General features: G+C 42.6%; 1 protein-coding gene across 2 annotated transcripts in view; it reads right to left on the reverse strand.

The window, feature by feature from the left end:
• Nucleotides 1–1,424: 1,424 nt before the first annotated feature.
• The window catches only part of Ube3d (ubiquitin protein ligase E3D), a 134,477-nt gene continuing 109,189 nt past the window's right edge, over nucleotides 1,425–26,712 (reverse strand). For both annotated transcript variants that reach the window (XM_013116073.3, XM_021229324.2), the window contains exon 10: nucleotides 1,425–2,392. In XM_013116073.3, coding sequence (XP_012971527.1) covers nucleotides 2,372–2,392 — 21 coding nt within the window. In that variant the 3' untranslated portion in view covers nucleotides 1,425–2,371. The remainder of the gene's footprint in view (nucleotides 2,393–26,712) is intronic.

A 26,712-nucleotide genomic window follows, 5' to 3' on the forward strand; every position in this document is an offset into this window, starting at 1 on the left:
CAGTCTCTCACTGGGACTTGGGGCTTACCAGTTAAGCTAGACTGCATGGAGTCTAGTGATCCACTAGATTCCAGTGATCCACTGTTCTGCCTCTCCCAGCTCTGGGGCTATCGCACATGCCTCCGCACCCGTGTTTTCACATTCATGCTGGGGATCAAGCACAGGCTCTTATGCTTATGCTGCAGCATTTTAGCAACTGAGCCCCCTCACAGTCGAAGCTATACCTTTGGAAAGAATAGCACCTTAACCATAAACATACATCTGTATGCTCTTGGCTTCTCTTTTCCCTAGCAGAGCAGAACTACTGCAGTGGAAAATTCTTGGTCCTCACAGGCTAAACGTCAGTACATCTGATTTATCACAGATGCACCATTAGCGTAATACAAGCTGAACTCTAACAATCACACAAAAGAGACACTTAGTCTAGGCCACATGGTAGAAGACCCACAATTTTATGATCAGTGATACATAACTGTAGCTGGTCTCAGGCCACCTCTCTTGTAGCAATGGTTCTTAAAAGCAGTCAGTTCTGTCAACCATGTGCCCACAGTTTGGACAGCAGAGCTGGGGACAGAAGAGAACATACTGTCTGCCCTTTTAGGTACTGGTCAGAAATGCTTCCGAACCTGTATGTACAGGGCATTCTCCCACAGCAAAGAATCACCCAGGCCCAATGGACAAAGGACTAAGGTCAAGAAATCTTGCTCTCTACGGCCAGAAATGAAAAGTCTGCATGGTGTTGGTATCCTAGCATCTTAAGTGAAGCCAAACTAATTCTCCATGGCTGGAGTCTTGGCCATAACACCAAGAACATCAGGGTTGCAAACTGTGCTTAATAAAGCGACACTGCAGGATCCAGCCAATCCACTAGCTACATAATCAGGACAGCTAATTTTGCTCTAATCCCTAATGTCATTGTTCTGTTGGGTAACCTCCAAGGAAGAGGAGCCAAATCAGGGTAGCAAGTGATACCTACAACTAAGAATGTCAGAGACTGCTGGGACAGAAAACTTGTTTGGGAGCAAGAGGTATTAGGTGACCTGAAACCTAGGATTAACACCACCAGGTGAGATCCACGGCAGGGACGGCTGCAGGCCCTGGAAATGTCCTCCTGAATGTGCCGTAAGGAGGGAAAACATGGATGGATCCTCAGCAGGGGAGATCAATCAACCTGGCCCAAGGCACAACTCCAGTCCCAGCTCTTGAGCCAAGCTGTGGGATTCCAGGCGAGTCTCAAGTCTTCTCCATGAAACCAGGAGCTGGCCTGGGCTCTGCAGGATTGGGCTCAGCTCTTACTCTCAATGTGTTCTTGTTTGGGCACATAGGAACCGAGATGACTTTACAGTCAGAAGCCAGCATTGTACATTTATTAATTTGCAATAGCATGTGGTGAAGGAAATAAAGAACAAAAAGAACACACGTGGTTTTACACCCTCAGGAAAACTTTAATTGGATAATCACTCATTCAGCAAACACCAACAAGCGCCTTCTTTGAATTGGATATGAAAACTTCTACCTTTCAGTTTTTTAAAATGTGTCTTAAACAAACCCGGAGCTCTTTAAAAGTTTATTTCCTAGGATTTACAGCAGTTAACATTCAGCTCCCCAGTGAAGTTCCTTGCTGTGTTCACATAGGACAGATGGGTTTCCATTAGCTAATATGCTTCCAGGTGGTGCTGACACAGCATAGATTTGAATATTCCTCTCTGTGGGAAGTAGAGGTGTGACTTTATACTTCTATACAGCCTGCTACTACAACTTTCCTTGTAGACTTGGGCATCCATGGATCTAAAGTCAATGCTTAAAGAATAAATGCAGACAAGTAACAGGAAATTTTAGCACGAGGTCCTCATTCTGCAGCTCTAGTTCTTGTTCAACTTGGCAGACTCCCGGCCTTGGCTGTGCTCTGTGCTGGAGAGCTGTCTGCTGGTCGACCAGAAAGCCTCAGCTTCTGTGGTGAGGCATTATTTGATTTATTAAGGCTTGCCTGAAGATTCAGAAAGCAAAGTCAGCCTCAAGCTAAAGAGATCAGGCAGAGGTGGTACACACCTTTAATCCCAGGACTCAGGAGAGGTATCTAAGACAGGAACAGGGTATCAGAGCTGGTAATCATTCTCCAGCCACACTGAGGATAGGAAGACATTGAAGACTCGAGAGTCTCTAACCATATTAAGGAGAGCATAGCAGTCTGAGTGAATCTGAGGAGCAGTGAAGTCGGGAGCAGTTTGAGGACCGGCCCTTTGGTCTGAGTTAAGGTAGAGGTAAGAGCTAATGGTCGGCTGCTTTGCTTTTCTGATCTTCAGCTTGAAGCTTGAACCCCAATATCAGCCTCTGGGTCTTTTATTTTTTTTCGTGTTACAAGATTCAACAGCTATATCTTCAAAAAGGCCACCTGGGGGGAGAAGAAGAAAATCACAATGCTTTACTAACAGAACATGTGGGATGACTGGATGCCCATCAAATCCGATGAGAGGGGCAAATCTGGACAACAGGATACATGCCAATCTCCCAATACCCGATGAGAGGGGCAGATCTGGACAACAGGATACATGCCAATCTCCCAATATAGGAAGAAGTGACTCAAGTGAGGCAGACATTGGGTTTTACAGCAACAACCAATCACTCTTTTTTTAATGGTTTTTCAAGACAGGGTTTCTCTGTGTAGCTTTGGAACCTATCCTGGCACTCGCTCTGTAGACCAGGCTGGCCTCTAACTCACAGAGATCCATCTGCCTCTGCCTCCCGAGTGCTAGGATAAAAGGTGTGCATCACCAAAGCCCAGCCCAATCAATCTCTTTTAAATGAACTATCAAGTAATTAGAATGACTCACATCCACTTTAAAGAAAAAAATAGTGTTTTAATTGACAGTAAAGTTATATATCCATGAAGTAATCTAGTTCATGTTCCCTTTGGTTCAAACCACTCTTTTAGATACTCAGTTAGCAGAATTCTGAGTTTAGAAGATTGCTAGGCAATTCTGCACCCTTAACACTGTTGGTAAGCACATCATCTTCTCCTCAGGTCATGCTGATACTTTTAATCATATGCAATTATACTTGATGTGTTTGCCAGTTGCAATTCATCTTAACCCAGTGTCTAAAACACAACTTAATTCATACAGGCTTATGTGCACATACAGTCTATGTGATAGTCATGCAGACTATCAACAAGGCCCGGATCAAACACCTGGAATTTCCCAATTGTTCTAATAACAGAGAAACAAGCAATGCTAACCAGCCATCAATGTTTATGGAATTTTAGTTCAGAGGTGACAATAAATTGGGAACCATGGTAATGTGGGGATGAGAGTCAAACACAGAGATAATGCTGACCAGAGTGGAAGGTTTCGGAAGCTTTGCACTAGGCCAAACAGAAGTAAAATCACCATTCTTAGAGAAGTGTCAACAGCATCAGGGAAGTTGGTGCCTGCCTCCCAACTGCAGTGTAAGGGGCATGTAGTTAACGATCCCTGTTACAAGGAAAGGAAAAAGGCAGAGCCCTGCAGGGCAGAAGGCATCAGCTTTATGGAGAGCTCTTCAGAGGACGTTAGTCTTCATATGGTGCTGGAAAGAAAACACCTGCTGAGTTCCCATATCCACTTCCTGCTGAGCTCCTATATCAAGTTTTACGACGAGAGCACCAAAGTTGAGGGAACAGGCAAGAAAGAAGGGTTACAGTTCCTAAATGACTTCTAAACACAGGACAATTACAACTGGCATAAACCTCCAGGACTTTCTGTGATGATCAGATGAGATAATAAGCTGGGAAATGTGTTTTAGGGCAGGCCAGGCTCTGTAAGTGTATGTAAACTACCCTGAGCCACATACTAAGGGCCTGTCTCAAGAACTATGAATAAATAACAAAAATATACTGGTTTTTAAAAGGCAATATGCTACATAAATTCAAGTGATTTTTCCCTCTCCGTCTCCCACTTTTCCACTGTTACCAGATGGGAAGGGGCATTCAAGATAGATTTATGTGTATCCCATTAGGGATTAAGAAATGGTTATGGAATTAGATGGGTTGGGAGATCACAGGTCACTGAGTCTGACACAGGGTCCACTGAGGGCAGTGGTGATTATGCTTCTATGCAGTCTGCTTGGAGATAAAATACACCACCTTATAAAGACAAAATCAGGCGTCTCTTTACATTCTGCAGATTACTGTGCCATGGAGTAGTTAAAAGAGCAACGGGCACCATTGTGACAGTGGTAGGAAATTCAGCTGTGAAGACCCTGAGACAGTCTTAGCTGTCAACAACTGGGAGGGAGTGGTGGTGACATCTAGCAGGGAGAGGTAGAAGTGTTGTTGTTCAGTGTCCTAAAAAATCACAGGACAGCCCCCTCAAACGACCCCAAATGTCAATAGTGCAGTGCTGAGAAACGCTGTAATTACAGAATCAGCTTGTGAAAGCAGATCTCCCATTGACTACTTCTGTGGCCTGTCATAGGCTGGCTAACTTCTTTCCATCTTTCCACGCCTGCAAAATGGGGATTGTAAAAGGCCCACCTGGAACCTGTAAAGCATTCTATAGTACAGGAAGCGTATTTTGACTCTGTTTGCCCTGAGCACAGCCCAAGGACTAAGGCAGAGTAGCATTTGAAACACTGGATTACAAAAGAATAAACAAACTCAGAAAAACTAAGTGGCTTCCTGAGTGCAAAAATCTGTCAAGGGGTGATGGTGGACTCAGGGAGAAACTCTAATTTGAAACCCCTGCTTTTCTCACCATAACCTTGGAGATAAATGAGAAAAAGCTGGAGGCACAGAGACCTTGAATCCTACTGATTCCTCAAACATCAAAAGACAGCTTTGGTTTCCCACGCTTGTAATGGTGAACTTAACACACAGGACAGTAATACTAGCGGCTAAACTGACCAAATAATGCAAAGAGGCACCCCGCCCCTCCACACCAGATAAGAAAACCTGAAATCTTGACCTAAGGAGTTTTCATCTCTAGTTTTGTTAGCTTTCCCTACCAAGTGCATTATGTACTTTCTAGGTTTCAATAACAAAAACACGTATCCAAACTTGGGGACATGTACTACATGATGCTTTGTGGTCCTTTTTTATTTAAGTCACTGTGAGTTAACTATCTCAAAAGCTGATTTTGCATTCTCTAGCTTTTATCTGTGACAGGAAAAACTGTTTCCATTACAGCCATTTATTTTGAGAAAGGATAATTTTTCTGCTTTTATGAGGCTGAGAAAATCCTGTTTCAAGGCTTTCAGACCACACAAATAATACAGCTGTACCTCCAGGCTCTGCTGGCTCTTGCATTCCTGGAAATACACAGTCACAGAGTGTAAACAGTGACTTCAGACACTGGAAGAGAGGACTCTCTCCATGGTCACAAGATGTGACTCTGTGGACAGTTGGAAAGTCGCTGAGCTGAGAGATTTAATGGTATTGTCCCCGCTTTGAGTCCCCTAAGGACAATCATCTTAAAGGACAATAAACGGAATGGACTGATGGAGTGGTGGACCAAAAGTTAAGTATATAATGCTTCAGTTACATATGAACAATACGTTAAACATTCTTTCATCCTTTCATCCTAGTTAACAGAGCTATATTTATTGTTAATGGACATTTCAGTCAATAAAAAGACATGCTGTCATAGCAGGCCACACAAGATACAGTTTGCATTTTCAAGAGCTATCTAAGTGCTTTGGGGTGTGTTAAACCCAGTAAGACTGTAAAATACTGGAAATTTTGATTTTTTTTATAGTTTTTAATTTAACGGGTATGAGTGGTTTGACCGGCATGCAAATCTGTGCACATGCCCGGTGTCCACAAAAGTCAGAAGAGGGTGTCCAATGACCTGTAACTGGAATTCGAGACAATTGTGAGCCACCATGTGCATTCTGGGAATGGAACCAGGGTCCAGCCAGTTCTCTTAATAACTGGGCCATCTTTCTAGCCCCTCATAACTGCAGGCTTTCAAAAGGATTCTATAATAAATAATTCTAGCTATACATAGATGTCCCCTTTAAGGGGTACTGTTAACATGAAACAGATTGGTTTTACGTTAAAAGAGAAAATATTATATTTTGTGCTTTGCATGATAAAATATAGCTTATATTACAATATATTTTCTAAGATCCAAACTCCATCTACAAAGTAAAAGATAATTGTGAATGAAAAAATAAATTTAACCTTCTCTCCTGAGACCTGGGCAGTCTATGGGAGCTCTAACAGTGGAACCAGTGTTTATCCCTAGAGCATAAATGGACTTTGGGAGCCCATTCTCTATGGAGGGACACTACTGCAGCCCAAATACACAAGAGGGCCTAGGCCCTCCCCCAAATGATGTGACAGACGTTGATGATCCCCCATGGAAGACCTTGGGGAGTCGGTGGAGGTGGGTTGGGGGGGATTTGAGGTGGCATAGGAAGATGGGAGGGAAAGGGAATAGAAGGATTAATATGTAAAATAAGATTGTTTCTAAAGTAAAAAGGAAGTTAAAAAGTCTCATGAAACAAAAAATTAATAAATAAATAAATTTAAAAATCTGACTTTTTCTAGCATTGATCAAATATGTTTAGCATGTTAAAGTACTACTGGGATTAAGCAATTTTTCTGACTCCCTGGCTCAATATTTAAGGGGACTGTTGACAGTGCCTGCACCTGGCTTTTGAGTTGGATACAGTATAAGATGGTCCTCCCTCATGGCTGGTAGGCTGACTGCATTTGTCCATTGGTTCAGGGTCTGTTTTATGCCACTGACTGTCCCAGTAACAACCACACTGAGAAGAAAGGATTCCCTCATGGTACTCACACAGGAGTGGGAACCACTCAAGCAATGACAATGCCTAATAAGATGGATATGTTTAAGATGGATGCCTAACACCTGCTGGGGGAAATAACCACCCGAGTTACGAAGATAAACTTCTAAAGCAGTTTCCCGAAGGATGCAATTATGACTCTAAGTATGGATTTTGTACTGGCAAAAACGAACAGTAAAAGTTGGTATGACAAAGAGTGTGGTGCACACTGATTCCCATTGTAATGTGCTGGCTTGCTCAAGGGATTCTGGCAAACAGTCGGAGAAGTCACTCCCTTGCCAACAGGCAACGGCTACAGGTGCATTTAACTAGACTAACGGAGCTTAAGCACAGTCTTCCAACTCTAGAGGTTCTGCACAGTCTCAGCAGAGACCTTCAGAACGTGGGGGCAGAGTGAGATGGTATCTGAGGATCAATATAAACCTTCATCTGGGATTTTCTGTAAGTTGTGTATACACATGAAGACTTGCATATAACTCAAAAAAACTTGTTGGTTTCCAGGTACCAGGGGAACAGGGAAGCTAAGCTACTCAGAGAAGGGCAGCTCCATCTGAAGGAGGGACAGGAAGTGCAGACCAACACATCAGCCACTTGCCGGAGTTCTAGCCTTCCATAAAGGAAGCAAGTTCAGAGCACACACTTAATCATCGCTTCTTTCAGAACATGCAGATTATGGAAGGCACCTCCATTGCTGGACAGAGCTAGTCTGACACTGGAGTGAACTGGCAGTTCTGAAATACCAGTTACATAAAGCAAACTCAGTCACTCTGCTAAGGACAGCAAACCCACGGGGCAAACATTTACATGGGAATAGTCTTTAAAGTGGTTCATAAAAATCTACCGCCTCAAGCTCAAATTGTGTTTGTTAGGAAATAATGATATTCATGTGGGTAGGTGCTAAAAATGCCGGATACAAAAAAAGTGCTACCTCAATAAATACACCATCACTCAGACATTCAAAAGTCCTTGTTTCTCTTTTCCCTGGAACAGCAGTGAGGGGGCTCATAGAGAAAGCACGTGGGCAGTTATGGACCAGGGTGTTTGGAAATTCTTTCTCACTGGTACCAGCAGCCCCTGAACAAACACAAGTCGTCGGGAGTGGACTTCCTGGAAGCCAGGGTCTCTTCTGCAGTATCAAGTAATTGAAACAGCTACCACTGTCTCCTGAAAGGTGGCTTTAGCACAAACCAACATGGGTTTTGTTTGTTTGCTAACATATTCTATTAAAAGAAGCCATTGCCTGTCTCTTCAGAGGTTCAGAAGCCTGAGTGCTGAGGATACAGAGTTAGGACGTCCAATCCGCATACGAGGCAACTAAAGAGCTTTCTGTTGCAGGTGAAATGACTGGAACATTGACTTCAGTGATAATTTTTAAGATCCGATCGGGCCTGAAACAGTAATTCCAATAGAGACACAAGTAGGGCAAAAGCCTCCTCCTGGAAAACTCTTCTGAGCCACTGTCGTGGGCAGAGGAAGGAACAGCCGGCGAGGATGCAGTTGGGGACTCCACTGATTAACACCGAGAAAATGCCATGAATGTTATAGGTAAATGGTAACGAGACGCTGTAATTAGAGGCCTTCAGGTCAACACAGGACAGGTGACTCAAGTGATCTGCCATTCTCTTCAGGGAAAGGGCTAGCAAAGTCATAGCTACGCTTCCAAACTGTCTTGGTTAATTTTATGACATACCCAAGCAGCTTTGCTTCTATGATTTGCTTTAATAATTTATTTCTAATTAAATTAAATATAGCTCAACTAGACAATATAAAAATGTACACACAAAAAAGGGAACTATAACTTTTGTTACAGTTCACAGATACTGAATACTGGATAATGTTTTGGTTTCCTTCCCAGATGTTCTCCATATATATCCGGTCACTTCTATATATACTGTTTAGTGATATATTGCTTCTCTTTAACCAACTGATGTATTGTGGCAGTTTTCACATGATAGTAATTGATAGTAATATTCTTTAGGATGGCTTTTTTGTTGTTGTTGTTGTTTCGAGACAGGGTTTCTCTGTAGCTTTGAAGGCTGTCCTGGAACTCACTCTTGTAGACCAGGCTGGTCTCAAACTCACAGAGATCCACCTGCCTCTGCCTCCCAAGTGCTGGGATTAAACTGGCCCACTTTATGATGAATTTTAAAGATAACATTATGTATTACTATATATTTGTCACTTAAGAAGCAAAAAAGCACAAACATATAACTTCTTTTGTCAGAAACAAAATTTGAGGATTTAGGATGGGATGGTACTGAGCAAAGTGGTTCTGGGGTGCTATCTGTGGACCAGCATCGTCTTTTCCTCTAGGTGCTATCTCTGGACAAGCACCATCCCCATCTCTGGGGTGCTGTCTCTGGATCAGCATCATTCTCACCACCCAAGAACTTGTTAAAGGAGAGTTGTCCTGCCTTATTCTGGACCCACTGGATCAGACACTCAGGGCAAGTGGCTTTCCAATGAGGGCCTTTCATATGATTCTGGTACCTTCTACTTTGACAGCCATTAGTGTAATATGATTTTACAAACTTAAGCAAGTGTTTTGAGGGAGGTAACTGATTTGATTAAAGTTAAAACACAGGTCTTCTCCTTACTTTAGCAAATCAAAGTGCATTCTAGATTAGCACAAACTGTTAGCACAGACTGGGAACTCGGGTATGACTGTCCAAAACAACCAACCATGGGTCTGAGAAGGCACAGGTAACAATGGGGGGGTCAATAAGAGGGATAAGGGAAGGAGCCAGTGAGGGAATAATCAGATACAGTCCATAAATGTGTGAAATTTTCAAACAAGATTATCAATTAAAAAAAAACAAAAATTCTTCTTTAGACGAAAGCATCTTTTTCCTCTAGAAGAGAAACAAAACTGGAGAAAGACCAGATTAAAGTAGAAAGAACCAGACTAAGTCCAGTGCTTTTGTTTTGAAATACAAATCAATCATACATCTTAACAGGACTGTGCAATATTTCCATAGATGTCTACAGTACACAAGATCAGCCACACCCCTTTCACCAGACACTTCCAACCCTAACCACCACAGTATTCTTGTAGGGTGAATGTTTTTTCTTTTTACATGAGAGAAAACAGCAGCAGTTGCCTTTCTTTGTTTTATTTCAATTACCTTGCTGGGCCCAGCTCCACCCACTGCACTGCAAATGACAGGATTTCATTGCTTTTCAGGACTGAATGACACTGTACTATGTGTATGCACCACGAATTCTTCATCCAGTCATCTGTCTCTGGGCAGCTAGTCTGATTCCATCTTAGCTATTATCTTTTGGTCGACTTGATTTCCTTTGCCTATCTACCAAGAACTGGTATATCCGTATTATAAGGCAATTTGATGTTAGCTTGTTTAACACCTTCATCCTGTTTTCCATACAGCTGTAGTGGTACACATTCCTCCTGACAGTACACAAGCAAGCCACTGCCTCCATTCTCTCCAGCAGTTAATAGAACAATGCCACTTCGGAATCTCCAAAAATATCTGTGGGTATCTTCATCTTCTGAAAAGGTTTTAGATCATTTACTTTTTTTTTTTAAGTTTAGAGAGATAAGCATGGCACCCCAGAGAAGGTGGAATGAGGCAAGATCTCCTGAGCAGATTGGGAGCATGGGGAGAGGGGAGAGTGAAAGAGAGGGGGAGAAGCGGAGGGGAGAGGAGGACATGGGGGAGCAGAAAGGTTGAGTCAGGGGAAGCAGGATGAGAGATACCATAATAGAGGGAGCCATTGGAAGCTTGAGGAGAGATCTGGCACTAGTGAGATTCCCAGAAATCTACAAGGATGACGCCAACTGGCAAACTAAGCAATAGTGGAGAGACTACCTTAAATGACCCTCCCTGATAATGAGTTTGACTACTATCTTATATACCATCCTAGAACCTTCAACCAATGACTGATGGTAGCAGAGGTAGACACCCACAGCTAAACACTGAACTGAACTCCTGGAACCAAGTGACAGAGAGGAAGAAGTGATGAGCAAATGGGTCAAGACTGGACTGGTAAAACCCACAGAAACAGCTGACCTGAACAAGGGGGAGATCTTGGACCCCAGCCTGATGGCTGAGAGGCCAGCATGGGACTGATCCAGACTCCCTGAATGTGGGTGTCAGTGAGGAGGCCTAGGTAACCTATGGCACCTTGGGCAGTAGATCAGTATTTTTCCCTGGCATACAAATGGACTTTGGGTGCCTATCCCACAATGAGGGATGCTCTTTCATCCTGGACTCTTGGGGGAGGGCCTAGGCCCTGCCCTGAATGAAATGACAGACTCTGGATATCCCCCAGGGAGGGCCTCATCCTCCCTGGGGAAGACTTGGTGGAGGAACTGGGGGGACTGGGGAGGAGAGGGAGAGGGAGCTGGGATGGACATGTGAGGCAAGCTTGTTTCTAATTTAAATAAATTTAAAAAGAGAAAACTGTTTTATATTTATTTGTGTGTATGGATATGTGATGCACACCCATGCAAGCCATGGCATCCAGAGGACAGCTTGTGGGAGTCAGTTCTCTCCTATCGTGTGAGGTCCATGGATAGAACTCAGGTCTCAGGCAACTGTCTTTACCTTCAACTACCGAATCACCTCATTGCTCCACCCACGCTTGCCCATATTTATGAACTGGATTACTTATTTTTATATTAGTGGAGCTTTGTTTTGTTTTGTCTTGGTCTTCCATATTCTGGACAATAACTGTCAGATGAGCAACGGCAGCCATCTTCTCCCATTCTTTAGGTTGTCTCTTTTCTCTGCTGTTTCATTTCATAGAAGCTTTCTACACTGATATAATCCTGTCTGTCCGTTTTTGTTGCCTGTGCTTTGGGGGTCTTACCCAGAAACTCTGCTTGTGCTGGTGTCTTAAAATGTGTCCCCATGTATTCTTCTAATACTTTCCGCACTTAAGCACTTCTATTTAGGTCACTGACCTATTTGGGGGCTGATTGTGTAAAAGGTGACAGTGACAAAGGAGATTGGGTCTAGTGTGGAGAGCCAAGCCCTTTATGCTAGCTGCTGAAGACTGAAGGGACCCATAGGTTTCCCACATAAAGCAAAGTAAGAATTAAATGAGTTTTGGTGGGCGTAGGAAGGAGGCAGCTGCTTCTGGTACACATACCCTGATCTATCTACCCCCCCCCCCGCGCCCATTCCTGTGCATGTGAGTGTGTGTGGTGTGAATATGTGTGGTGTGCATGTGCATGTGTGTGGTGTGCATGTGAGTGAGTGTGGTGTGCATGTATGTGTGGTGTGCATGTGAGTGTGTGTGGTGTGCATGTGAGTGTGTGTGGTGTGCATGTGAGTGTGTGTGGTGTGCATGTGAGTGTGTGTGGTGTGCATGTGAGTGTGTGTGGTGTGCATGTGAGTGTGTGTGGTGTGCATGTGAGTATGTGTGGTGTGCATGTGTGTGTGGTGTGCATGTGAGTGAGTGTGGTGTGCATGTGAGTGTGTGTGGTGTGCATGTGAGTATGTGTGGTGTGCATGTGAGTATGTGTGGTGAGCATGTGAGTGTGTGTGGTGTGCATGTGAATGTGTGTGGTGTGCATGTGAATGTGTGTGGTGTGCATGTGAGTGTGTGTGGTGTGCATGTGCGTGTGTGCCTGTGTTTCCCTAAATCTACTCACTCCACAAGAGTCTCTACAGCAAAATTCTTTGGCTAGTCACAGTGAAGAAAACTACCACAAATATGACCTCAAAATAAAGTCACAAAAGTCCCACCAAAAGCTGGGAAGGAAACCAAGCCTGTCCTATTTTGCTAGGTAAGATGTGAAATTGTACAGCTATTCTCCAAAACAATTTCCTTCAGAACTAAATATGAGCTGGCCATGATGACACAGGCCTTTAATCCCAGCACTCAGGAAAATGGCAAGTTCAAGACCAGTCAGGGTTTATAGCAAGTTCTAAGCCAACCTAGTTTGTATGAGACCCCATCTGTCTTAGTTAGGGTTTCTGTTGCTGTGAAGAGACACCACAACCATGACAACTCTTATAAAGGAAAACATTTCATTGGGGCTGGCTTACAATTCAGAGGTATAGTCCATTATCCTCATGGCAGGAAACATAGCAGCATGCAGGCAGACATAGGAGAAGGAGCTGAGACACCTACTCCAACAAAGCCACACCTACTAATAGTGCCATTTTCTATGGGCCATTCCTATTCAAACCATCATAAAGAACAACAGCAAAGCAACAGGTCAAGGTGTAAGGATTATATGGTCCACCAAATAGTCTTGGAACAGACACTTAACGTGCACAGAAAATCTTGCATAGTATTAATTGTCAAAAACTGAAACAAGCCCAGGTAAATGTTTCAACAGCAGTACAGTGATTCCATGGGATATTAATAATCAGCAAGAAAAATCCACAAATCACTGACACACACAATTTTCCTGGGAATTGCGTTGAGTTTAAAAACCCAACCTCAAAAGGTTACATACTGTATAACATTAACATGAAACATTATAAAATGATAACATTTTACAAGTAGAGACAGACAAGTGATTGCCAGGGGCAAGGTATGGAGAGGGAAGAATGGGCATGATTATATAATAGCAAGATGGATGCTTACAGTGATGGAACTGTCAGCGGCTTGATACATGAGCACACATCAGTGATAACATGTACAGATAGCACTGTGTACATGGAGACCCCACATATGACAACACGGAGTAACCAAGAAACATCAGAGGTGTTATATTCAGACCAATACCTTGATTGGGCTACATGATAATTTTATAAACTGTTATCACTGAGAACAACGGAGCAAAATGTTCAGGTGTCTTTCTCCACTATTCTTAACAACTACACATGGATATACAAAATTACCTCAATAAAGATTCCAACTAAACAAACCCCATAGTATTTAGCAAATGGTTTTATCTAGTTTCCCTTAATCCAATGTCTCTGCATGTAACCCTAGGACGAATTTTTCAAAGCCTTACACTGATGCCTCTGTCAATATATCAATGAGATCCCATTTCCTCTGTGGAATGACCCTTGCAATCTATTAGGTTAATTTTGAAAAGCAGGTGGCAATGCTATTATCATCAGCAGGGTTGGGTGGGTAGTCTGGAATCAATACTTAAATTACACAGCACCGTCTTACATGTCAGGTAGCGATGAAGTTTGTGCTGTGACTAGTCTACCAGGCACACATTTCTTCTTCCTGCCTCGTTTTTATCATTTTCTAGAACTCAAAATGCCATAGCAGATTTTACAGGAATAGACTAAACTAGGCTTCTTAGTGTTTTGGCTTTTTTTGTTTGTTTTGTTTTGTTTTGTTTTTGAGGGGGGAGGAGTCAGACTATACATACTTATTAAAACTTTAATTTTAATCTTGAAAGTAATATTCAAGTAATAATTACAAAAATGTTAGGAAAACAAGGAAGAAACATATACCATAATACCCTAATATAATTATAATTCTGGCCTGTTTTCCCATATAGTTCAAAAAGGAAATTTAGAAAGGGTATGTATGTATGTATGTATGTATGTATGTATGTATGTATGTATGTATGGTGTGTGTATACATTTGTACACATGAGTGTACATGCCAGCAGAAGCTAGATGAGGGTTTCAGAGTCCCAAAGCTCAAGTTACATGTAGTTGTGAATGGTTTGATATGGGCGCTGGGAACCAAGTTCAATCCCCTGAAAAGTAGCAAGCTCTTAATTGCGGAGTCCCAAAAGTCATTTACAATATTTTCATATGTGATATTTTTATACTTTTCAAGTGCAACTCAGTAAGTCTTCATTCTTATTTTAACAGCTGTACAATACTTTATCATAATTTATTTAAGCCATCATGAATTTAAATTGCTTTGAAATTTACTAAGTCAAAATAATACTGAAGTAATTATTGCCATGCTTATAGATTTGTTTTCCCATACTTTGGAATAATTCCTTGGGAACAGAGTCCCAGAAATTGGACTGCTAGACTGAAAGGTATGGAAATTACTATAATTTGATGTATTCTCCCCAGTGAGCTCTATCAGCCAACGCTATGTTAGCTCTTTTTCAATTAGTGCTATTTAATAAAAGGGCAATGATGTCTCAACGGTTTTGTTTGAGTTTATTGAGTTGCTGTGAATTTAGAGATTCTACCAATTTATTTTAATCATTGGTTTTCTTTTTGGTTAACTGGTGAGTTCAAGTCCTTTTCTTTTACCTCTCACCAGGACTTTTAATTTTTTCTAATTTTATTTTTTATCACTGTGTTGTGTTTGATACATATGTACATGGAGTGCTAGCTCATGTGTGCCACAGCATGCATGTGGAGTCAGAAGACAACACCTGAAAGCTATTTTTCTCCTTATACCATGGATTCTGGGCATTGAACTTAGGTTATGAGGTTTGTACAGCAAGCATTGTTATCTGCTGAGCCATCTTGGTGGCTCATGAATACTTAACTTTTAAAAACAGTTCATATAAGTCCTTTAGAAAATGCTAAATTTTTATTGAAGGAATCGAGTGCTGGGCATGGTCTCATAAATCCATGCAAAATACACTTGGATTAAATACCTAATTTAATTTTGCCTAAATTATACATGGAGATCTGAGATTCAGAGAAGTTAAGTAGCTTTTACTCGTGGTTTTGAGTTGGTAACGAGGCTGGTGTGCGATCAAGGTTTTGTTCTGAGCCTAGTATTCATTTCATCATAAAAGCTCTTTCCCTTTTAATTACAGTGAGAGATAATTGCTATGGTAACTTTACTTAAAGAAAGTGTGTATAATATTCCAATTTAATCCAGCTTTAATAGCTGGAATGTGGCAGGCTCCCTATTAGTTAAGAAGAAAGTTGATTCCTTCTTTGGATTAATTATACAGAGGAGAAAGCAGAGTTTGAGTGGCAAATCAAAGCCCCACTTGTAAAGAGAAGTGGCTTTTTAATTAGTCGAGAAAGCCCTGTTATATGACGGCTGCCAAGAATATAGTGAGAAGACGGCTGGAATCTTAGGCTGGAGCCATTTCCTCTAAGTCTGGAGAGCAGGGTGATGCTGGCATACTTGAGTCAGTTCAATAAAAGTGACTGTATCTTGGAATAATCAAAATAGATTAATAGAGGACTGTCAAAAGAAGGATCAAATTATAACCAGATGTTTATTTTCTTTAGCCAAGTGAGCGCACCCATGTATGCATAAACATTCATGATATGATCATGAATATGTCCAGGACTACAAGGCCTTAACCCAGGAGTATGGAAAGGCCTTCCTGGGCCTAATATGGATATTGACAGTGTGTGCAGAAAGTATGAACCACAGCTTCCTTCTACAAGATAACTACATTCTGAGTCTGCTCCCTTACAGAGACCCAAATTAGTTAAACTGTCTCCTCATTTCACTGTATGGGTGAGTTTCTAGGCTGCTAGTACACCTCCATCAGAGGGCATGACTCACCAAATGCCAGTTTGTCTCTGTGTGTCTTACTTTTTTTATTGCTATGAAGAGACACCACAGTCAAGGTAACTCATAAAAGACAGCATTTAATTAGGAGCCGGCTTACAGTTCAGAGGCTACCGTGGCCATCATGGCAGGGAGCACAGTCATGCATAGTCACAGTGCTAAAGCAGTAGCTGAGAGCTTACATCCTGATCCATAGGCAAGAGGTGGGGGATTGGGTAGGGGTAGAGGGGACTAAACCTGGAACAGATTTTTAAAACCTCAAAGCCCACATCCAGTGGCACACGTCCTTCAACAAGGCCACACCTTCTAATCCTTCCCAAACAGTTCTACCAATTAGAATATTAACATTTAAATATAGGAGCCTATGAGGGCCATTCTTGTTAAAATCACAGCATTCATATTGAATTAAATGCCATTTCTTTCTTATGTTTACTATTTAAACTTACTGGAAATGTATAGGGTTTATAAAATATTTATTAACCTGTTAATTTTAAAATGAAAGGAAGACTAAAGAATGGTTTTGATGATTTTCTTAGAAGAAACAAGGACAAAGCCTCTGGCAGAGGAGATCCCCCTGAAGAGGATGCTATGTAATATGTCACCAAGTGCTTTGGACTTTTACCTCAAACCCAATGAAAGCCAAGGGGGCTCTTCCATATGGAACTGCTCAGCAAACTTCACAAGGTCAAGAAAGGCATACACAATCCCCAAAGACTTAGTGTTTGGAAGAGTGAGTTTACACTTGCCATCTAAGCTCTTCAGAGTGGGGCTGTCAGGTGAGCCGAGGGTGGTGCAAAAAAGGTTAATTACAGTTGCACTGGAGAATTAGATAAAATACATGAAGCCAAGAGAAGGGAAAACTATTCAGTAGAAGAAGACGATGCTTCCTAGTCAGCATGAGGCTGTGGGTGAGAGAAAGATCCACGCTCTGGATCCTGGGAAGGCTGAGATGGGCTCCCTGCCACCCAAACACCTACTACCTCCATAGCAACTCCAAGTCTCAGCTCCCTGAAGCCCTGACCATAAGTGACAAGGGGATGACCGAGGAAAGATTCAAATAGCCAGCAGACCCCTGTGCATTGGTCCTCAGTGAGTAGAAGAGTTTGTATTCATCACAAGCTTTACTGTGCTTAAACATTTATTTTTCATATCACTAGATATGCACCTTTTCTCCTGTCTGCTTTTCATTCATGAATTCATGTTTCTACTTTCTTAGTTATTTTTAAAGGAAGATTTATAAAGGGCTGGTTATACATATAAAACATCGAAGGCTTAACCAGAAGTCCACCCCCCTTTTTTAAAACTACCCAAGTAACATCTACTGGTTACATGTACTAAAATTGCAAATATTATGTCTGAAGAAAGAAACCACACATGTATAGCATTTACAAATATAGACATGTAGGTGGCCTAGTACAAAATATTACTTTCTGCTTGCAAAATAATTTGAGTCCTGAAGTCTCTGACCAGATTGTATAGGACTTCTGAAGGTATGCAGTAGGCAGGACTGCTGGACAAGGGACTCAAATCAATACATCTTTATTATTGGCATAACCCACTCATGAGAAATTCAGCAGATGATTATCAAGGCAAGGATCTTTAATATGTGACACTATTGGTTGGATTTACAATGATCAGGCCTTTTGAAATTATATCCAATTTGTGCCATAAGATTAACTGGAAAGAAAAGTCTAGATGATTATTCATTGGATAGTATGTAAGACAGTGGCAATGGGGGGACATATATGTGACTTATCATATCTCAGTCATTAGTGCATTTCACCACCACTGGACTCTAGCTTATGTGGTACTGAAAGCTTGGAAATGACCAATGTCAACCTTGACAGTCAGCTGATAACCATAGACTGCTTAATTCTAGCTCACCAGGGGTCCAGGATGTTGTCATCTTCCCAAAGAGAAGCAAGTTCTGTGAGGTGCCCTCATGATGGACAGAGGAACTGCAGAGCACAATGCAATCCAAAGCTGGTCATGGAGAGCTGACAGGACAACTGGCTCAGGAGAAAGTGTCTATCACCTTCCAGAGACAACAGAATGAGATTGCCCAGCCTTCACACCTTGGCTTCTTCACCTGTAGCTGGGGTTTCCCTCTTCTGGCTGGTTGGCCAAGAATTGCATCATATATTGCAACTTCTGTGAGTAGTTCCCCAGTACACTTTCTTCCCACAGTCCTGTCTAGGCAAACTGAGTTCACCAAAAGCCTTCCTTTGCCTGCCTCAGTAGAGACTGAAATTCACATTTGGAGAGCTGAGAATGTAATGTTAAGTATCTAGAGGTCCTCGATGGCAGGCTAGGGAAGATGGCATCAGGACTGAAGAAGTTCAGAGAGGAGGCACAGAAACAAATGCAGTGCTTCCCCCTCACCCCCAGTTTAGCAGGGTGACCTTGCCGCTCCTGTCCTAGTCACTAGGAGGTCAGATGCCCTTCTCTTGGCAGGGAACCAATCAAAAGTTAGCTGGCAAGGCTGTGCTTTATGGCTCTTAGTGTGCTTTACAGACAAGACAAGTGCACAACAGTTGTGTGCAGAGCATAGCAACTGCCCTGGGAAGGCCTATGGGCCATAACAACCAGTTGACCAATCAGCACAGGGCAGGTCGTTCCAAGCCTGGAAGCGCACCAATCCTGAGACTGTTGCATACCCCTAGACACTCCCCTTATCCTGCCCTATAAGATCTTGCCTCATGATTTCTCAGAATCTTTTCTCCAGCCATCCGCTGTGGTAGATGGATGAAAGGCCCGAGCTAGTGGAGTTAGCTCGTTAACCATCTACAATAAAAGACTCTTTGCTTTTGCATTGAAATGGGCCTCTTGGTGATTTTGGGGTTCAGAATTTTGGCACAACATACCATATGTGAATAAGGATTATAACATAGCTAAGCAATAAAGCCATGAGGAAGAGCTCTCAGTTCTGGGGAGTACATTTTGAAACTCATAGTTTAAGTGTTGTCAACACGTCTAAATTGCTAAAAGACTAACCATAAACAAATGTTCCATTGAGGCAGCTTTCCATCTAAAACTATTCTATTTGATATATTTCTGGTGATGTAGGATTGTAATTCCAGTCACTTGACAGGGTGAGGAAGGAAGATTACAAGGACAAGGCCTATCCTAGGATGTAGGGTGAATTCAAGGCCAGCTTAGTGAGACACTGTCTCAAAATTAAAAAGTAAGAAGAGAGCAGGGGACATAGCTTATTGTGGGGTCAGTCACACAGCCTCCAGCACCAAAACAACAACAAGCAGCTAAAGCCTGTAAACATGTTAACAACATGCTCGCCTCTATTTTCTCACTAATTTATAGGTAAAACATTCCTTTAAAACAAATTATAGTTCTTTTTTCCAATATTTTGTTTGGGAAATATTCTTAGTAGCATTCCTCAGGAGGTTTCTTTGGACCACCAACACCCACTATTAAATAAATGTGCCAATCACCTTCCTTTTTTCAAGGATCCTACGTTCATGACATTAATGGGATGTTAATATTCATGTGTGGAGAAAAGAATATTATGGGAGAGTCAGGTCAGTGGGTACCGATCTTTTCACTGATGCACCTGTAAGTCAGCCAGCAGGGCAACTCCTGACTCTCATACAATCACCCTAGTACAATCAACAGGGCACTTAACTAGCCTGTTTTCTGCTTTTGACTTACGAAAACTTCCAACATTAACACACCCTATAGTAAAGAGAAGAGTGTAATTAACACGGATTTCTAAGTTGCAGCCATCACACCTCAACTATTACTAACTACTCACTATCATCAAATATTCAGTTAGTGAGCCAAGTTTCTCAGGCACTTCATATGTTTTAACAACCAATATTTGTTCAAAACAGGTTCTGTATTTGGCCCAAGTATAACAATGAATTCACACATGTTTTGAGTTTCTTTTAAATCCTGAGTTCCTTTGCCCACCCACCTCATCCCCTGTTTTTTATCCTTTTTGATTTCTATTTTAAACAAGCCTTTTGTTTTGTAGAGTTTTCCATTGACTGGAATGTGGTGTCTGTTTTTATTTTTAGTGTCATTAGGAATTTATGCATCTAAAATACTTTAATCCCCTGCAGTTATGCATATCAGAGTTCAAACTGTTCTTTCTTTGAAGTGAGAACCAAACTCCAGGCATGATGGACAAAATTCTGGTAGCTCACAAAAATTCATTGGCTGTGATTTTTGCTTTTTTGGTAGAACATAATTCAGTCTCATGTGCATTTCAGCCCACAGTGAAATGGCCCTGTTCCAGAGGTTGTGTTCCATCTTAGGGAGGTGGCACTCACTCAGTGGCCTTCCTGGAGGTTGTGTTACTACCTCTAAGGCACTTTGGACATATGGATTCACCTGGGCCAGTGCCTCTCTCCTTCTGGGAATGAGCCACTGTGTTCCTGTTTGGAAACATAGTAGGAAAACAACTCACTTCCATTGTTCTTGTCTCCTGTTCAGGAAGCAGGGCCCAGACTCCCAGAGCTACATCGTACCTGCTTCACTGAACTGGACAGGCTAACAACCCCTTAGCAAACAAAACTATGCCATGATAGAATCTAAAAGCAAAGCACCTGGATCCCTTCTCTTTCCACTGCAATTAAAAGGAAATATTAAGTTCCATGGTCAGAAAACCAGAATGGAAAAGTTATATTTCTGCATAGAACACTTGATTTAAAAAAAACAAAAAAGGTAAAACTACTGTTTTGTGAAGCAAAGAAAAACATGGAGGCAGGAGGAAGAAATGACTGCATTCAGAAGTCTCCCAGGAAATTCCCTGGGGTAGAAATTATAAGGGTGACTCAAGCATCCCATGAGGGACAGGCTCCGGCAGTGTTGCTCATCATCAACACTGGAAGAAAGCATAGGCCTGACCACTGGGGAAGGCTGAGAGTACAGGAAAGCTATCCTAAAGAAAACGTGGGGTTCTGAAACTGCTAATTACAGGCATTCCTAGCTACACTGAAGGAAAACTCTCAGCCTCACAGTATGCTGGCTACAAGGAAGGAAACAAAAAAAAATCAGAAAACACAAAGACACATTTCATGTTTCTGTGATATGGATCAAATTTATGCAGACGGTAGAAGGTTTCTCAGTTTTGAGTCTCCAGTGAAACTCACTCCTGGCATACTGGTGGTGGTGGGCACCAGGGATCCTACAAACTAACCATGACATATTTAAACAGATGCCTCACAAAGCAAGAGAAATAAATGATTAAATAAGCACCTGAAAAGAACTCAGAATCTCTAGGCTGGAATTGAAATGAAAATCATAGCCCAGGCATTCAGAATCAGAAAAGTTAAAAAGACCAGACACCTCACAACATGCAGCAACCCTATCAGTAGACACGGACAATGGCTTCACGGGTGATGATACGGCAACACCACAGGACTGCATGGATAATGGCTTCATGGGTGATGATGTGGCAGCCCCATCAGTGGGCATGGACAATGGTTTCACTGGTAATGATGCAGCAACCCCACACGGCCTGCATACATAATGGTTTTTCCAGTCATAATACAAACAATGCAGTGTTCCCACACTGCGGACCCCTGTGGCAAGTTAAATATGCATCTGCCATGCAACCTAGCACTCTCATTTCTAGACATTTACCCAACAGAAATGTAAATACATCCACAAGAAAGATTTTGCCAGCATAATATATATATATAAACTTTCTTCAAAATAGTCCCAAACTGAAGACAAAAGCCAACTGCCAAAGCCAGGGAGAAACAGGGAAGCTCATTACAACAACAACAAAATAAAACAAACACCCCCCACACACACACCCTGAAGAAAGAAAACCTTTTCCACTCTAAAATGTCAACAATAAATCAAAGTACTTGGTAATTGTCAAAGCTCATCGGCTTGCACTCTTCTTCAGATAGGGTCTCATGTAGCTCAGGCTATGGACCTAAGGATGACCTTAAGCTTCTGCTCCTCCTGCCTCACCTTGCTGGCACTGGCACTGTAGGTGTACACCACTCCTGCTCTTCATGCAGCGTTGGACAGAACTCTGCTTCATGCATGCCAAATACTCCATGTACTGAGCTATATATATCCCCAGCCACAAGATTAACATATTTTACTATTAATTATTGAAAAACATGGGGATGAGGAGAGGGAGAAAATCCACATGCTTTTCCTTGCACCAAAATGTAGCTGAAGGAAAAGAAAACCCATTATGCTTCCAAATTATGCTAAGCTCTTATTAAAAATACTGGGGACAAGAAGGACGTGAGACCCTGGATAACTTTCTGCTCATATTCTTCATCTTTCCTTCCTGGATTAATCTACTGCAACTGTACCACCCCCAGCCCCCGGAAGAACCCAATGTCCTCAGAGGAAGTGTTTAAACAGTAGTGCACAAAGATGGTTCTCAGCAATGTACTGAGTAGGGTCTGCACAGGATGCTGATAGGTCAGCCTCAGTTTCCCAGAAAGTTTCTGCCTTTGCTCCTGGGCCCTGGAGTGCCACAGTCTTCCTGGGCCTATCCCTCTGCCCCATGGAATGCACAGCTTAAGGCAGCCAGAGGGAGCACCAGGCATGGAGCTGTGTGGGGACTTCAACTTAACCTATTTGTGCCTTGGAAATGATTTCAATGGTTCTCTCTGAATCTATTAGATATTTGGGGGGTACAAAGTTACAAGGTGTCAGAGATGATAGTGCCATGGAGTAGTGGAGTAGTTTAGGGTACAGGCACTACTATCCTGATGCTTGTGGAAAACAGGTTGAATTTCGTAAACATTTTTCTCCTGGGGGGAATCTGCACTGTATAACATTAGCCCTTCTGCTAGCGATTTTCAAGCCTTTCCTGATGCTACAGTGATACCCAGAATACATTCACTGCTGAGCCTGAAGGCAGCCTTGAGTCAGTTTTTCCCATTATCTCTACACCTAAGCCATTCAAGGGAGCTATTATTCAGAAGTGCCTCTGGAAGAGACATTGCAGCGACTCCTTCAGTGTTCTGGCCTCCTCCCCAACCAAGAACTTTGTCCTTAACTTTAAACTAAGTGATGTTCACGCAGCATTCTGACCTGCTTTATTTCCCTTTATATGAGGGTAACTGTTTAATAATGTGAGTGGGACAGATGAGAGCTCCCAAGTTAGAAAAACTACCCATGAAAGCCTCACCACAGCCCCCGGAGCCTCCGGGTCCGCACTTGTCTCTAACCTTCATGCTGATTCTCCAGGATTCGAGCTCCATGAGCAATGAGGCCCATTAGCTAAATTCTTTTGGAAGCCTGACAGCCTCACACGGTGCGGTTGCTCCTGTGGGCACATCTGCTGCTCGGGAGGAGAAGTGATATTGGATGTGATCCTCTCCCGTACTGACTTTCAGAAACCATGGGCAGGAGACAGGGAAGGAGCCCTCACACCCTGACCCCAGTCCTCATCACCTTCAGCTGTGCCAGCTCCCTGTCCCCACTCGTCACACGCCTCAGCTGCCAGGTCCACAGGGCTGTGTTCAGAGCAGGACTAAAGGCAAGGCTCAGAGCAGGAGCAGGCTGCAACACCCCTCCTTGTTGTGTCAAAGCCTTCAGTTACGTCCTGCAGTGCTACCTTTGGCCCAGACATAGAGAAGAGAATCCCCAAATGCCTATGCCTGCCACCACTTGTTACGAAGCCCATTTTTGCCTTCTTACCTACCCAACACCCCAAACCCAAGTAAATGTGAGTACCAGACAGCAATGTCTTATCTATGTTTTCACATCACCCCACAAGAGCTTTCACACAGCAGGCTTTTCAGGAAAAATAGCTGTTGCCTGCTTACTATTTTCCTGAAGGGGTGTCAAACAAATTAAATACTTTTTGTAGGGCAGAGGGTTTTTTTGTGTTGTTTTTAGAATTGGGACTTTACTGTTTTCCCCCTTGGGACTTGAATACATTTATGTTAAGTCCTCCCACCCCATCTGATCTTTAGAACATTGCAAAGCTTTGGTCTGCACTGTTGAACAAGTCTCCAGAGGCCAAAGGGACAGCTATGACTTCTTCCTGGTTCCAGAGCAGCTACTATTGAGGGTCCCAGGGATTCTGTGGTGATTTTCTATAGTACACAAAGGTACCTGCTATGGTGACATCTTTTTTTTTTTTTATACGAGACAGGGTTTCTCTGTATTGTTTTAGAGGCTGTCTTTCCAGCCTGGCCTCGAACTCACAGAGATCCACCTGCCTCTGCCTCCCAAGTGTTGAGATTAAAGGCGTGCGCCACCACCGCCCGGCATGCTATGGTGACATCTTAAGAGCCAGAGGATCAGAGTCAGAGCCTGGGGAGATGGCTTAGGGGAGTCTCTTGCTCTAAAGTATGACAAGCAAGTTCAGATCTGAGTCTAGATCCCCAGCACCCACAGAAAAAGTCAGGTGTGGTGATGTGTGCCCCTCGGCCCAGCACTGAGGGAGGGTGGAGACAGGTGAATCATAGGGACTCTCTGGCCAGCTAGCACAGACATCTGGTGAGCACTAGGTTCAGTGAGAGACCCTGTCTCAAAAGTTAAGTTGGAGAACCATAGAAGACAACCCAAGTTCACTCATGGCCCCAACATGTTAACATATAGGTGAATGTACCCCCTGAAACACATGCTCACATATGTCATGCACCACACACACACACACACACACACACACACACACGTCCAAATTAAGCGATAAGTTTTTATGCTGAAAACATAAATATAAAGACACCCTCAATAAGTGATTTAAAATGTGAAATCAGGTTGGTGGCAACACTGGCAGCATGAACACTATTTCTAGTGTAGCTCTGAACACCATGGCCAGTTTTGATATTGACACTCAGCTCAGCTCACTAATTTTTCAAGTGGTTACCTTCTTTGTGTAATGTGTCATCCAAGTCTAGCAGCTCAGAAGATCCAATCCCACAAGAGCACCTATAATTAGAGAGTGATGATGCATTCTGGGAAGACAAATATGGATACCACAGAGGTGATGCATCAGCAGCCTGAAAATAATTAATGCTTATCCTCGCGAGGCCATCTATGCCAAGACACATGGGAACGGGTCACCACAGCCATAATGTCACATACAGATGGAAAAGTCATTTTTCTTACCTACAAAAGTAGGTCACAGCAAGAACGTTTCAGGGGCAGGGGGAAGGGGGGATTCCAAAGCTCACCCCAGAATGGACACGAATGGATTTAATGACAGTCTTTGCACTTATTACCCTGGGCAGAATATGATCATTGGTTCATTTTGTGTTCTCTCAGCATCCTTGCATGTGGTAAAGGGCAAGAATCACATATTTGAGGACATACAAACAAAAAAGCAGATACCAAAGCACTGCTTTTAAACTGACTGAGAAAAGGCTCTCGCATTTCAAACAGCAGATGGTTTTTGTTGATTGGTTTCTGAAGACATGAAAATAAGGGCAGCCATTACCACATTAGAGTCCTTACTAGGAGTCTGACCAAAGCCTGGGTAAAGGTGTCCCACAGTCAGAATATGGCCTTCACAGGGAGGACACTGTACTTCTACTGAGACTGTTTAAACACGGTTATGTCTTGCAAAATGAACTGAGTCATGTGCTCCTCATTAGAGCCACTGTCCCTGAATAACAAACAGCTTCCCCAGTGAGGCTGCAGGTGTATAGAACGAGGACAATCAGAAAAGGGAACCGTGCCTTTCCCACTACCTGTATAATCTCCAGAAAGACTGTCCAAGGCACTGAAGCCCATCCTGAAGCTTTCTGTCGTCCTGGGTCAGAAAGGCTCAGTACACAGCCAGCAGCTCCTTGATCAGTGCACCCTGGATCAGGCACTCAGATCCACATATGACTGACATTTCATTTCCTTCTTGAGGACAAGAAAAATGCTCCCGAAAACCAGGCGAGTCTCTAATGATGCGCTCTTAATGAGCGTCGCATTCAAGAAATTTGCTCTGATGTTTGGTAAAGGCTACAGCCCATTCTTTGGCTCCAACTGAGTGATGAGGGACAGTGCTTCCTCCTTCCCACCAAGGGTACCGAAAAAAAAGGTCTCCCGTTTATTTTTTCCTGACATTTTTGCTAAGAGCAACACTTTCTTCCTTTTCACAGGATGTGGCTTCCTTTGCAGTCACTTTATCATTTTTATGCAGTGTCATTAGTGACCTTTGAGCTTAGTTATTCTAGGCTTCTTCCTTCCACACTCACCCTTTCATTTTTCCATTTTAGCACAGAAGGATAGTTATACAGTAAGTAAACAATAAACAAAAACCATGTTTTCCAGTGAATGGTGGTGGTGCACACCTTTAATCCCAGTACATGGGAGGCAGAGGCAGGTGGATCTCTGTGAGTTTGAGCCAGCCTGGTCTACAGAGTGAGTTTCAGGACAACCAAGGCTACACAAAGAAATCCTGTCTTGAGAACGAAAACAAAACAACAACAAAAATAATTAACTACCATGGTTCTTCAATAACAGGTAAATCACTACAATGTAAAATTATCTCTTTTTCCAATGGAAGAAATATAAAGGGATTCATGAAATGGAATATAGAAACCCTATCAAGAGTTTCAGAGTTATGTGCTAAGTCATAAGATATATTGT

This window comes from Mesocricetus auratus, unplaced genomic scaffold (assembly GCF_017639785.1).
Source record: "Mesocricetus auratus isolate SY011 unplaced genomic scaffold, BCM_Maur_2.0 Super-Scaffold_100691, whole genome shotgun sequence".
Taxonomy (NCBI): domain Eukaryota; kingdom Metazoa; phylum Chordata; class Mammalia; order Rodentia; family Cricetidae; genus Mesocricetus; species Mesocricetus auratus.